At 44.6% G+C, this 15,371-nt stretch overlaps 1 protein-coding gene across 2 annotated transcripts in view; it reads right to left on the reverse strand.

The window, feature by feature from the left end:
• Positions 1–2,653: 2,653 nt before the first annotated feature.
• The window catches only part of LAMA3 (laminin subunit alpha 3), a 216,580-nt gene continuing 203,862 nt past the window's right edge, over positions 2,654–15,371 (reverse strand). Inside the window, exons 69-75 of one of the 2 annotated variants that reach the window (XM_058676778.1) lie at positions 13,604–13,787; positions 11,938–12,078; positions 8,425–8,587; positions 8,179–8,309; positions 6,059–6,152; positions 4,420–4,533; positions 2,654–3,118 (exon numbers count right to left, since the gene is read on the reverse strand). In XM_058676778.1, the coding sequence (XP_058532761.1) occupies positions 2,973–3,118; positions 4,420–4,533; positions 6,059–6,152; positions 8,179–8,309; positions 8,425–8,587; positions 11,938–12,078; positions 13,604–13,787 (973 nt within the window). In that variant the 3' untranslated portion in view covers positions 2,654–2,972. The remainder of the gene's footprint in view (positions 3,119–4,419; positions 4,534–6,058; positions 6,153–8,178; positions 8,310–8,424; positions 8,588–11,937; positions 12,079–13,603; positions 13,788–15,371) is intronic. The other variant, XM_012931484.3, reaches the window with a different exon arrangement.

Below are 15,371 nucleotides of genomic sequence, written 5' to 3' on the forward strand. Positions count from 1 at the left end.
ATTTCAATTTTTCCTTGTGAACACATGTGCCATTTACATTCCATAAAACAAATTTATTTAAAAAATCATTCCACTCTTCTGCTGGCCTTAAGTCATCATTCCTCAGAAAGCCATGATAGGCACTTCTGCGGCTAGCACTGTTGCACTCAAAGTTGGAAATAGTAAGAAGAGAGCTGGGGAATTGAAAGGGAGAGGGTCTGGTGGTTAATGGGGTGTAAGTTGGGGTCCTGGAGTTTCACCATGCAGTGGTTTGGAGGAAAGAGGAGTCAGGAGTTCAAGTTCTCTGGGGGAAATGAGAGAGTGACCTGATAGAAAGGAGGGTTAGTGTATTTTGTGGTGACTGTCCTTCGCCGTGTGCTTATGGTGAGTGTGGTTAAAACTTAGGAACTGAGTACCGAGGGATGAATACGATTAACCAGTACCTTGAGAGGCTGAAGGATGCAGGCCCACAGAGGTGCCAGCTGCTTCACAGGTACCCGGTGCCCCTCAGGTGCTTGTCGCCAGGGAGATGTGCTCTCTCCAGGCTCCATGCCACTGGACCCAAACGGAATCAGCAGAAGCTCTGCAGAGAACTGGTCACAGCTGTTGATCAACAACCTTGTCCTCCTCTGGGGTCAGTGCCACGTCTGACAGCAGTGACAATATCTGCATGGCACTTGGAGTTTGCACATCATTGCCGTAATTCTGTATTGGGGAGCGATGAGCAGTGTTTTCTGAGAACAGATATTTACAATCCGGGGAAGGCCATACAGAAGGCTTTCCGTCTTGTCAACTACAATTCCATCTGGGCCTCTGCTGCTTCCTGGTGGCCAGAATCACATGCAACAAAGGCAGATGGCACACTGTTCCTCAACTTCTTACAAAATGGAAGGGAAACCACTGGGATTAGCTGCTGGAATCTAGGAAGAGCTAGCAAATAGTTTAATGAATAACTCCATAGTTCTGTTAGGTTAATGACAGGGTCGCAGAAGCAATGGCCATTGGTTTAAGGCAGATCTGCTAAGGTGGTAAAATGGGTGATCTTGCAGACCCAATAGTTACCTGGTACATATTTCATTTGAAACGTTACTCAGGGTCAACCACTGACCCTACCCTAGGGTTTCCAAAGATTCCCATTCAGCATGTGTCGAGTAATTGCTGAACTAGGGCCTTTCTACATCTCCAGAAGATTAAATTTAGTAGATTCCATTTAGTATGGAAAGCAGACCCAAACAGACTGCATTGTGAACATTGTAAAAGAACACTGGGCTGATGAGAAGATGATTCATGCTCCGAGGTGGACGGCAGGTGACTAAAAGATACCATATGGGATGACTGTGCCCAATTTTTACAATTTGTTATTTTTCTCCTAATGAGCAAATACTATGTGGAAGCTACAAAATTGCTTGCATAGTCTTCCTTGTTAAGGAAAGTAATGTCAGTTAGTAATATTGGCCTAATCCATCATTCATTTACTCTGTGGATAAAACTTGGAGCAATTCTTCCTTCTCACTGACCTCTGTCAGCTTGCCATTCAAAGCTTAGATCCATCTCCGCTCTCCTAGAGGATAGCTTGTGCAAAGACCTGATCATCACAGTCTAGACATGGTGGAGAGCAGATCGGGTATACTGGTCAGCTTTTGTTAATTTGACCAAAATGCCTAAGAGAAGTTTCTCAGAAGGAAACACTTTCTTTTGGCTCAGTTTGGGTCTCAGGATCCAGCAGCTCCATTAATTAGTCTGGGATTCTGGGAGAGCCTGGAATTGCAGGTGTGCAGAGGTATGATGACAGGTTGAGCCAGGAAGCAGCAGGCACGCCAGGCTTGTGGAACCAAGTTTCTAAAGGGAATTCCCTTCTGAGGGCCAGCGCCTGGTGGCTCAAAGATCTATCACCTCAAGTCTAAACTCCTAATCCAGCAGCCATTCACTTAAATGCCTCCATGAATTTGGGTAGCCAAGTCCTGCCTAATTCATAAAACTGGGGAAGATTGGGTTTGGGAAGCCAAAGGATCTCATAAATTAATAGGTTTATTAGTTCATTTTGCTAATTACTAGTATTATGAGTACTTTGTATTTCCACGGTTGGAATGTTTAATCCTTAAGGCCAGACAGCACTTCTTATACCTCACCATGTCTGACACTAAGCACTCACAGACCCTCACCAATGTGTGTTCAATAACTACTTGTTGGAAACTGCTGTGGGAGCACACTGAATAGGTGTTAAAGAATGAATACTATTAATAATGGCTGGGTCCGGCACCGTGGCCTAGCAGCTAAAGTCCTCACCTTGAATGCGCCGGGATCCCATATGGGCGCCGGTCCTAATCCCGGCAGCTCCACTTCCCATCCAGCTCCCTGCTTGTGACCTGGGAAAGCAGGCAAGGACAGCACAAAGTCTTGGGACCCTGTACCTGCGTGGGAGACCTGGAAGAGGTTCCTGGCTCCTGGCTCTGGATCAGAGCAGCACCAGCCGTTGTGGTCACTTGGGGAGTAAATCATTGGATGGAAAATCTTCCTCTCTGTCTCTCCTCCTCAAATAAATAAATCTTAAAAAAAAAGATCATCAAGCCATTGGCTTTGGGCTAACAAAGAGTAATTTACACAAGACACAACACTTATTTTATACCATAAATTATAATCCCTTAACAAAGGCAGAAGTTTCATATCCTTAGAGATTTAATTTTTCAACAAGTGGGAATGAAATCCTTTAATAGACATTTTTAATGGAAAACAATATTACCAAAAAGGTGTTGTGCATTTTTGAATAACAATTTGTTCTTCTTTAAGAAAAGGGATATTTATATAAAATACATGTGTAACACTGGATGCTTAGAGTGATTGGTGTACGTGACTGGAATTCTAAATAAGATGTGCTGTTAAGCCCATCTGGGTGGTATCTTGAGACAGGATTGAGCTCCAAACAGGGCAGGGAGGCACTTGGGGACTCAGTGCTTTTGAAGCTGAACTGTTCCTGGGGCTGTAACAGGCTCATGTCAGTGGTCAGGGCAGCCATTCAGACTGACAGGCCCCCGAACTTCTGAGGCTTCCGTGACATGGACAGGGTTGTGGTTGATGTGCATATTCTTCAGACAACCGAAAAATGATTTCCACACTGGCAGCTTCTGGGACTGCAAATTGGCTGGGAGAGAAAAGAAGAGGCGCTCAGTTCTGCCAAATGAAGCTCCGTGGGGAGCACACACAGGAGGATGAGCTGGGCGCAGGTGAGCTGCTGCTCTTTGCTGTTTCCACACAGCTCTGCATGTGACTCCATCCCTTTACATGTCAATCCTGCACTCCCTCCTTCCTGGGATGGATGCATCTGTGTCTCATCCAGGACCAAGAAGGAGGAGACGCCAAGTCAAACTCCACGTGGAAAGACTGTGAAACTCCCTGAAATGCTCTTATACGCTAAACTCTGCTCAGACTCCACCCCATTTTGATACCAATCCCTACCCCACAAAAAGGACTGTTACACATGGGAGTGGCCCTTTTGCTTCTTAGTTCTTGCCCTTGTTGTTGGTCCTCCTCCAGTTACCCCCATACTCTCTCCTCATTGTCAGCTCTCTGGCTCACACATGGCAGCCCTCTCTCCTTATGGAGTTGCCCATATTCAAGGTACATTCACTCTCACTCTTTAAAAAACAAAATTGTGTTTTCTTTTGTGCACTGTATTGATACTTCTGCTTTGGATTCTTATCTCAGGGTGGGATAGGGAAGGTCACTTGAAATAGAAACTGAGATATATATCCCCTAACAGCAGCATCCTGGGGTTTAAGAGACAGTCTTAATGGAAAGAACTAAAGGGATTTCATGTCTCAGCATCCTGCCCCCTTCATTTCCTCCTCTTGAAGCAGGTGTCTGACACTCCACCTGCTGTGATAAATTAGCAAAAATGCTACTCTTCAATTCCTTCACAGTCCAAATCAATAGGCAATAACTGAACTGCAATGCTTTTTATGACTCCTGAAAGGCCTATAAAATTAACTACCAGACCATTGGAAGGGACGTAAAACAATGAAGAATGAAAAGGTTCTCTCTGGGCAAAATTCCAGCCTTAAACTGGATTCCATTTCAACCCACCTGATGTCCCCATTATGGGCCAGTAACACCTAATAATTCACCAGCGAAAGTAAGTGCTCGAGAGGAGAGATGAGCTCTCCAGCCCCTTTCCTGATTCTTTGTTGATTTCAGGCTTCCAGGTTAATGCACTCTCTTAAGAGGGGCTTATAAATCACAGGCTTGGGACAATGTGGCATGGGCTGCCCTGAAACGTGTTCATTGCTGCCAACTGTTTCCCTCATCTCTGTCACCCACTCAATGTGGGGGGTGCCTTGCTGATAATCCATGGGCTGGGCTATCACCTTTGCCAGCTTAGGAGGAAAACATGAGAGCTGGCAGGAAGCATCATTGAGAAGACAGAGAAGTAAGGACTAGAGTTACCTGGAATACCTCCAATGTACAGTGGCTCTTGGGAAGGCAGGAAGGTGAGCTGTCCAGCTGTGTAGCTGTTGTCTGCATCCAGTTGCAAGTGCAAGATGTGTTGTTTGATGGTCACTGGGGGGAGAAAGCTGCTTAGATTTTCTGCCCTAGGGCAGTCCTCCTGCTTGGTTAATATCTATGCTACTGTGTCACACTGGTTTCCCTGGAACCCCTTCCTACATAGCCCTGGGAGCACTCCTACAAGCATTCCACCAGCTCCTTTGTCAGTCAACCAACTTCTTTTGAACACCAGGCACTGTTGAGGTGCTTCCAGACACGTGACTGACTGAAATGAGCACTTAAAATAAATCTGAATATGGGGCCCGGCGGCGTGGCCTAGCGGCTAAAGTCCTCGCCTTCAACGCCCCGGGATCCCATAAGGGCGCCAGTTCTAATCCCAGCAGCTCCACTTCCCATCCAGCTCCCTGCTTGTGGCCTGGGAAAGCAGTCGAGGACAGTTCAAAGCTTTGGGACCCTGCACCCGTATGGGAGACCCGGAAGAGGTTCTGGGTTCCCGGCTTCAGATCGGTGCAGCACTAGCCATTGTGGTCACTTCGGGAGTGAATCATCGGATGGAAGATCTTCCTCTCTGTCTCTCCTCCTCTCTGTATATCTGACTTTGTAATACAAATAAATAAATCTTTAGAACAAAAAGAAAATAATAACTCTTAAATAATAATAACCCTCAAAACTTACCAACAGCCAGAATTAGACAATAGGAAGAGCAGTTCCTTACTGAACATGGACTGTGTATCTGGCTATTTGGGGCAGTGTGCACACATCATCCAACTTAGTTGCCACAACCCATTTTATAGAAGGGGAAACTGAAGGTAAATGGCAAATGCATTACTTGCCCAAGGTCACTCAGGGCAAGGGATGGAAATGACATTTGACCTCTGTTGTTTTTGACTTCAGAGCCAAAAAGCTATCACAATATTATGCTACCTTAAAAATTAGCATGGCTAGTAAGTGTACTAGACCATATTTAAACTCCCCTTCCCCAACTCCAAAAACAAAAGCCAAAAACAAACATCCCATGAGGAGCAAAAAAAGCAAAACCAGGGCCCGGCACCGTGGCCTAGCAGCTAAAGTCCTCGCCTTGAAAGCCCCGGGATCCCATATGGGCGCCGGTTCTAATCCCGGCAGCTCCACTTCCCATCCAGCTCCCTGCTTGTGGCCTGGGAAGGCAGTTGAGGACGGCCCAATGCATTGGGACCCTGCACCCGTGTGGGAGACCCGGAAGAGATTCCTGGTTCCTGGCTTCGGATAGGCGCAGCACTGGCCGTTGCGGTCACTTGGGGAGTGAAATATCGGACAGAAGATCTTCCTCTCTGTCTCTCCACCTCTGTATATCTGACTTTGTAATAAACTGAATAAATCTAAAAAAAAAAGCAAAACCAAATCTGTTAAGGAGAACTTGAGGTAGCAGATATAAATTACATGGACAGAACAGGTTGATAATATGCATGGTAACCCAGAGGTCTGACCCTGGTCAGACACTATTAATGGACTGACTGAGCTTGCACTTGAGATATTCAAGTACAGGTGGAAGGAATGAAGACTGCTTCATATATGAACCACAGGCTACTGGATATCATACCTGCCACTGAGTGCCACTGTCCATCACACAGAGACTGCTTTGGCATGACCGATGTTGAGACCCCTCTTGTCCCACTGTCCACAGAGGCTGTGACCTGGAACACACATGTGTTTTCCCATTTCCTCCAGAAATCCAGGTGGAGCCAGTTTTCCATGAGCATCCTTCCTTCCCACCCCTGGTCATACTAACAGCCTACTAGGGGGCACTTCGGATACTGATCTGACTCCTGTACCAGGTGGCCACCTAGGGGTGCAAAGCTGGTGAAGCACTCCTCTACCGCACCCCTCTCAGGTTTCCAAGAGCAAACCAGGTTCTTGCCTGAAGGTGCTGGCTAAAAGCAATGAGCTTTTCCGTCCTCTCCCAACCCCAAGGCCTTTAGCCCCACTCCAAGGTTATTGACTCACATTGAAGGTCTTCACTTGCAATGAATATGTGACATGTGGTTGTCTTTAGAAGGACATGTGCAATTTGGAAGGCAAACATATTGCTGGAGACCAACATCCTGCTGCACCAGCCAGGCCATTATACAGTCATCACTTGAATGTGGCGCATGGGAGGGGTTCTTGTCCAAGATAAGAGACGAGTGCACCAAATGTGATTGTCCTGCCCAGCAGTGGGCACACTGTGTGCAGAATTCCACCTCCCCAGACTCTAGAGTGGGATCTCCACTGGGATTTTCCAAGGGTTAAGGTGAATGAACTGAGGGAACTCAAATCAAGCACACTTATAAATATTTTACATCCAATTTGCATATAGCTGGAGGGTGCAGCCTACTCTTAGGCATTTTTGAGCTAAGCAATGCCACTGCAGTTAGGAAGGCCACTGGGTCTGGGTTTGGTTTTTTTGTTATTTGCTATCCAGAATTTCTCACTGGGACCCGCTCCTCTGTAAAGCCAGTCTCCTCTCAACTACGCAGCAAGTGGACAGGTGCTGGCTTCTCTGATTTTGGATTTCTGCTCAGAATGAAAGGCTACTATTTCAATGACAAGTATCCCAAAAGTTTGGACCATTTTATCTTCTGAGATTTTCCCCTCTCACATTTAATGAACTGTGGATGGATGATGGATATGGAATCAGATGACACATCATCAATCTTTGCCTTCAGACCTTAAGTAAGAGAGGCTTTCTGGAAGAATTCTGTTTTTAAGAGATTTCCCAGAGGAGAGAGCTGGAAGGTTGAAAATGGGATATTGACCCAGGCCTGTGAGTAATGGGGAGAATGAGGTAGCAGAAGATTAAACTGAAGGAGAAACTCCTGAAAACTATAGGCAGTGGGTGTGGAGAAGAAGGCCAGCTTGGCTTCAGACTACAAAGCCTGGGGAGTTTTACAGAAAGAAGGGAATCCAGAGCTATGGTGTGGGATAGATGGTTGGGGAAAAAAACTATCTTATGAATTCTGGTAGTATGCTTAGGATGAGAGTAGAACCGCAGTGAGGAGGATGGTGAGGGGAAATGAATACTGATTAAATATAGTCAACCCCTGCTTCTGTGGTATCCACACCTATGTCTGAAGACAACAGGAAAAAAAATGTTGTGTCTATATTGCATATAGATTTTTTTCTTATCATTGTTTCCCTAACAATATAATACAAGGAAACCTTCAACAATTTACAGGAAAATCTAGATCATGAAAAATATATATATCTGGGTATAAAAAATGTGAACTTATCTTTAAATTCTGTACTTCCCATGGACTTTTTGAAGTCCCTTCTTGTCACAAATTTTGATTGCATTAGCAGTAATCTGAAGATGATTTAAAGTATACAGAATCTTGGAGCCTGCAGCAGGTTCTAGAACCAATCTCTCTCTGCCCCCAAGTCAAGCAACAGACCCAGATACTGAGTACCAACCCAATATGGCAGCTTCTCCAATCTGACAAAAGCTTTGGGATATAAGGATAATTATTATACATTTCACAGATTGAATTTCTCTGATTTTAAGATGATGGACAGAACATAATGGTTATACTGCTTGCCAAAGCAAAGTGATATTAGTCTCGAAGTCAGGTCTCTTAAACACAAGATTACGTTTCACCTTCCAGGGTAACTTTATTTATTAGGATCTCTAGGAAGGGCATCTGGCTTCCATCCACTCAGTCCTATTATCAGATTGCTACTCACCTGTCCTGCCTCCATATAAACACTCAGATGTTGCTTGGGTTGACTTCCGATGTGTATTAGGATTCCAGTGAGACTTCTTGGGCGAATGCTGAAAACAATTTTAAATTCCGGTCCCCATGACACAGAGTTGGCTTTCAAAAGGGAAAAAAAAAAAATAAAACAAAATCAGTTACAGCATTGTAATGAAAGGAAAAGGATAGAGTTCCTAAGATTCAAAGTCATAAATTCTACCTCATTGCTTCTTACCCAAGAGAACATGACCTCCTTCTTCTTGGGAGAAATAAATGCCTTTCTCCAAGGAGCCTCCCAAGCATGGAGTCACCCCGGCGTTTGCAGATGGGGTATCCAAGGGCATTAAATCCAGTTGGAAGTTCTTCAGGCATCCCACAAAGCTGTTTTGGGGGAGGCTCTGCAACCAAGCAGAAAGGAGAAAACTCATGACCCACAACTCCCAGAAAGGCAGAGGTGACCAAGTTAAGAATGTTGCATTGTATCAATCAGCACAAGGGGTAAAGTGGATAGAGGTGGCTCCATCCTGATTCAAGGAGTCAATGGAGGTAGTACAGCAGATGGCTGATTGGTGGGTGAAGCTTTAAGATGCCATTGGGTCAACTGGTGTGTGCATATGGTGGGGAAGGGGTGTGCTGAGCTTAGAACAGGGAGGTTGACCTGACCCTAGTCCACACAGTCAGAGCTACAACAGGGACAGTTTCCAAGCAATAATTCATACACCCATATCTTTGCAGGTATAAGTTACTTCTTAGGATTTCATGAGTCTCTGTGATAGCTTAAGACAAGGTATCTGGGTCCGGCACCGTGGCCTAGCTGCTAAAGTCCTCGCTAAAGTCCCGGGATCCCATATGGGCGCCGGTTCTAATCCCGGCAGCTCCACTTCCCATCCAGCTCCCTGCTTGTGACCTGGGAAAGCAGGCAAGAACAGCCCAGAGCATTGGGACTCTGCACCTGTGTGGGAGACCTGGAAGAGGTTCCTGGTTCCTGGCTTTGGATTGGTACAGCATTGGCCGTTGTGGTCACTTGGGGAGTGAATCATCGGACGGAGGATCTTCCTCTCTATCTCTCCTCCTCTCTGTATATCTGACTTTGTAATAAAAATAAACAAATCTTTAAAAAAAAAAAAGACAAGGTATCTAACTGGAAAAAAAAGAGGCTAAAATTTTCCAAAATTAATCAAGCAAAAAAAAAATTCCTACATTGTTGAGTTCAGCACAGCACCAACACTATTGACGAGTATCACCAGGGTGTCAGCAGGGAGCCCATGGCAGCTCCTCATCTGAGCCAACGGGCCTGGATTAGGAGTTTAGGAACCGTCTTTACTATCCACCAGATGGCCTCTATGTGGGCACTTTCCTGGGGGAGAAGTACTGTAGTTTTCATAAAACTCTTAAATCAGTTTAAGAATAAAGTCTCCAAACTGGAAAAAAAAAATCCCTATGTTCCTTTCTAAAATAAATGCTTCCAGGACACTAGAATTCTACTTGATAAAGGCAAGAGAGGGTAATTGCAAGGGAATTTGGCCATATAGGTTTAACATCATCCATACTCTAAAATTCAAAATGCTCCAATATCAGCACTAATTTGAGCACTAATTTGATACAGGGAGAAAATTATACAGCTGATTTCATGTGTTGGACTATAGGCAAAACTACAGAGGCTCTAAAAATATTGTCTAAAATTACTTTTGGGTTATGTGTATAAGGTAAGTATGACACATGCATGAATTTTGTGTTTATATACCAGTCCCATCTTTAATAAATTATTTATTTATATGCTACTAATTCCAAAATTCGAAAAAATGCAAAATCTGAAACATTTCCGTGCTAGATCATTCTGGATGAGGGACACTCAACCTGTCGTGACAGATGTATGGTGCCAGCATCAATGATAGGCCAGTGATTGGGCTTCTTAGAGCATTCTTAGTTTCTTAACACTTGTCATGAAAACCTACACCAGAAATCTGGCTGAGACTCTGTAGGATAGGCCAGAACCTGACAATGAAGCCCTCAATAACAACTGTACTTTCGGTATTCAGGAGCGGAGACTGGGTGATTAATAGGGAACAAGGCTAACTGTGGTTTGCACTCTGACGTGAAAGGGAGGCTACAAAAAGGACCTTGCTTATAAAGAATCTTGGAAATTGGAAGCTATCAGATGCTCCAGATAGTACAGTGTTGGATATGATAAAGGTGGCTACAACAATTTATCCAGGTCAAAATAATGCCCAAATTGTGCACTAGAATAGCTGTCCCATCCTGTGATTTAGCTGGGATATAAATAGGTACAAAGATAGAGGAAAAGCAAACATTTGAATGAACCTTAGCAACTACCATGAGGTACACAGATCTGTATTACAATGAATACACTATGAACTTGTTATGAGAGGGTTCTTCTGTTCATGGACATATGTATTATGAAAAGAAAAACTATGAATGGATTTTAAAAGCTGCACCAAAAATCTTTCTTTAAATCCATTTCCATGGATCTTTTTGAAGTACATTTATATATTTATGAGATACATCTATTTATATATGTGTATATTTATAATGTACATATGAAAGTTATTCTATATTACAAAGCAACTTGGGTTAGGGGCCAAATATCAGTGCAAAACACCTATGGGCCATGCAGAGCCCTGGGTGGTGATGAAGGAGGGCACTGAGCACCTAGAATAAGAACTAGGGGACTTAAAAATGTCACCAAAAGCACAGGCAGTCAGAGCCAAAATAAACAAATGGGATTACATCAAACTACAAAGCTTCTGTACAACAAAGGAGATGATCAAGGAAAAAGCAACCAACAGAATGAGAGAAAATCTTTGCACACTATGCAACAGATAGGGGACTAATATTCAGGATTTACAAAGAACTTCAGAAACTCAATGACAACAAAACAAACAACCCTGTGAAGAAATGGGCAATGGAAATGAGTAGGCATTTTTCAAAAGAACAAATTCAAATGGCTTATACATGGAAAAATGCTCTGGCCCCCTAGCTATTAGGGAAATACAAATGAAAACCACACTGAGGTTCCACCTAACTCCAGCAAAATTGGCCTACATTTGGAACTCTACAACACCTGCTGGTGTGGATGTGAGGAGAAAGGTACCTTACTCCACTTTTGGTGTGTAGGCTAGTTCAGCCACTATGGAAGTGTGGAGAAAATTGATCTATTGCATGACTCAGCTATCCCATTTCTGGGAATGTATCTAAAGGAAATGAATTGTGCATTTGAGAAAATGACCTGTAACCACATATTTATAGAGGCATAATCCACAATAGCCCCAGAAATCCTGCTTCTGATCTATCTCCCTACTATTGTGTCTGGGAAAGTAGGGTAAGATGGCTTGGATCCATTTACCCAGGAGAAATCCAGGCAGAGTTCTGGTTTCAGCCTGCCCAGCTGTTATAACCATCTGGGGAGGGAACCAGTGGATGGAAGAACTGCCTCTTTGTCATTTCCCCTTTTACTTAAATAAACTAACTTTTAAAGAAAAACAAAAGGGAGCCGGGAGTGGGGTGGGGAGGGGAGAGCCCTGGATCGAGTCCTACAGAGTTTGTATCTCAACTTGCACCTCACAAAGGTTTGTGAATGACAGCCCATCTCCTAGGGCTTTGAACATGAATTAGGCATTTTAGAAGGCTTTCAAAATATTTGTAGATTCTCAGAGTGCTGATGGAACTTGAATGACTGTGATATAAGGTGAGTGATTTTTACTTTGAACTCCAAGGGGTGACTTCTTACCTTTGGTTTCCCTGACGAAGGAGCTCCCAGGTAAACCGAGGCTCCAACACTGACAGTGGAGTTTCCAGGCAGACTTCCTCCCCGTGCCCTCAGGCCATCCACAACCAAGTGCACCTTTCCTCCATCTTGCCCAAACACCACCTTCAGGGGACAGAAAATCAGATTTTTTACCTTTGGTCACTGGGGCTATATTTAGTGCTCACAAGCACATTTTATTTTTAATGGAGCCTAAAAATGAACCAATCCAAAACTGCAACTGATCTTGAAATCTATGAAAAAATATAGGCAATCATTGGCACCTAAGTAAACAAATGTCAGTGAAAGAAGGGAAAGAACATAGTTGTTGGTACAAAACTGAGGGGAAAAGAGTTAGGTGAGTGAACTTCCAAAAATTCCTGGAAAACAGAATAAACAAGGCAAGCTTATTTTGGTATAAAAATAAGCATAAATAAAAATAAAATGCATAGTTTTTACATGGTATGTATTTTCCACAAACTTTCTTAAAATCCATCATATACAAAAGTTTCAAAAACTTTCTGTGGCCATGAAACAACCAGGGCTTTGCCTCTCTAACACTATTTCTGGTCCCTTTATATTCTGCTAACTCAGGCAGTTCCACCTCAGGGCCTCTGTATTTGTTGTCCTGGGCCTGGGAACTCTCTCCCAACACCTTCACATGATGTCCACTTCTGTCAGAGGCCTCTCTTCGCTATCATATCTATAACCTTCCTGCTTTGTCATTTCCTCTCCTCACTCTCAAGTCTTCTCCAAGCACCCACGTATCTGATGCTACAATGAGGATGCTTACATTTGGGTAGCAGCTCATGGACCAGTGCCTGAAGGACTGAGTGAATGCAACTCAAATCACGTAAGTTCTCAGAGTTCCAGTTCCCTCTTTAGAAAAAAAATAGGAACAGAGAAGGGTCTAGCCTAGTTGCTAAGATGCTCCATGTCCCATACCAGAGAGTCTGGGTTCAGATCCCTGTACTGTTGCTGAGTCCAGCTTCCTGCCAGTGCTGATCATAGGAGGCAGCAGTGATAGTTTAAGCAATTGAACTACTGCCACCCCATGTGGAAGACTTGGGTTGAGTTCTTAGCTCCTGGTTCCAGCCTTGGACAACCCCAGCCATTGTGGGCATTTGAGGAGTAAGCCAGTGGGTGGAACCTTATTGTCTGTCCTTCTCTGTTTCTCAAAAAAAAAAAAGTTTTTTTTTAAGGACCTCTTGCCTTATATTTCTTTAAATCTAGGATGCACCCATGCGAGAGCTGGGTAGCTGTGATTGTAGGTCTTTAAGCCTGAACCCCAAGGAAGGCATTCCAAGTACAGAGAGGGGCCTGGAGCCTTGGAGGTGAGCTAGAGACAGACCGTCCAAAAAGCAGGGGAGGCGGAGTAGGGATGTGGAGAGGAAGGAGGCGGCCCAGGGGGTCACCAAACAGATTGAAGACACAGCAAGGAAAGCCCACTGGGCAGTTAGGATGATGTTCCCTGCCTAGCATGGGCATCAGTATAGTACTAAGATGCTTGTCCCTCAGCGCCTCCAGCTGCACAAGTCCTCGCAGCACTCAGGCCTTGGTGCCTAGGAAGAATGCCTAGGATCCTGTTTCTAACCTCCCACCCGGATACCTACACCCCATCTGGAGGCACAGATGGGGTGCCAGTCCTCACCGTGTGCCACCGGCCATCATTGCATTTCTCTTTGCTCTTGAGCCGCAGTTTTTTTCCTCCAGCCTCCAGCGCAAAGATCAGGCGTCCCTTTGTCAGGAAAAGGGCCAGAAAGGAGTTCTCCATGCCCGTGTAGAACACCAGCCCCCTGGAAGCTGTTGTCTGCATGTCCACAGTGAACTGTGACCTGGGGTGGGGGAGATGGTGGTAGATCTTGAAGGGAAATGGGATTTTGTATGTCTCTCTGTATCTCAGAGCTGTGAGGGAGGGTGAGGCACAAATACCAGAGAGCTCCTTTTTTAAACAAACACACAAAGGCTTGTACTGATGAACTGACTCATCTCTCCAGGGAATTTGGAGAGCTGTTCTATGTTACCTGCGAACAGTTTGGGTATAGGAAGGCCCATATGCAACTTCAGTGGCTGACCTAGCCCATAGTGAACATCCCAGCACATGTGAGCAGGAACATGGCATGGCTTTAAAAAAAAATTCCACACTTCAACAAAAAATTCAGCTAAAATTCACCTAACACAAAATTCACCACTGCTAAGGTGTGGATGGGGTTTAAAGGTTTGCGGTTTGAGCCCCATCAAGGCTCACATGCTAGTGGTGGATCTTTAAGAGGCAGAGTCTAGTGAGAGGCGGCTGGGTCAAGGGGCACTGCCCTTGGAAGGGATTAATGTAGTGGTGGAAAGACCAGCTAATTCCCTGGAGGGCTGGTGAGCATCCAGTGGGACCATCCTGTATACCTGGCCCTCTCAATATACAGTTTGCTTCTTGTTGCTTCATTGCCATGTTGTGACACAGTTAAGGGGCCCTCTCCAAAGGTCAACCACAAGCGGCTTTGACCTTTCAGCCCCCAGCATCATGAGCCGAATCAGTCTTTGTCAGTTGCTTGGGTACTCTTCAAAGCCACCAAAAAAAGGGACTAAGATAACTAGCTTATCCTCAGGATAGGAGGGTTAAGTGTGTTCACACTGCTGTACAGCCATCTCCAAAACCCTCCCCGGTGCAAATCTGAACCTCTACCCACTCACCAGAGGCTTCCTAGTCTCCCCTCCTCCAGCCCCTGGCAATGACCTCCACTTTCCCTTTGGGTGAACTGGATATCTACAGGCACATCACATATGTACAGGTGGAATCCCACAATCTGCTTTTGCATGTCTTACTTCATACGGCAGTTTATGCTCATTAAGCCCATGAACATGCAATCCAATGTGGACATATTCATGGAAACAGGGACACAGGAGAAACGGGACAACATAAGTGTGATGTTTCCTTCTTGCTAAGACATTCAAAGGAGCTTCAAAAATTCACAGAGAAATGCGTGTGATCTTTCTATTCCACTTGTCCATGGACTTTTTAAAGCCCCCTTGTATCTAACACAGGGTGCAGAGTACACATATACTTTGTCTCACCCACACACACTTTTCTCAGACCCCAACACCCACCTATGATAGAAGAGAAATGAGACCAAAACCAAATAATGAAAGTTAATTTCCAATTGCATGGTAATTATACATCAAATACATTTCTGGCTAAGTAAGACTTTCTGTGGAAACTCACTTCTCATCTGTCTATCCAAAAAAACATAATGATTGTGTGCTGGGTACCATGCTGGAAGTACAGTAATGGATATTCTGTTCCTTGAGTCACTGTGGCTCCTAGGTGCACTTTGGGGTTCCCAAAGGTTCTCCAAGGAGAGGAAGTGGGAGAGCTAGCCATCAGTCAGCCATCATCACTTATTCCCTGAAGTTCATGTCTAGGCACA

Source organism: Ochotona princeps, chromosome 18 (genome assembly GCF_030435755.1).
Source record: "Ochotona princeps isolate mOchPri1 chromosome 18, mOchPri1.hap1, whole genome shotgun sequence".
NCBI lineage: Eukaryota > Metazoa > Chordata > Mammalia > Lagomorpha > Ochotonidae > Ochotona > Ochotona princeps.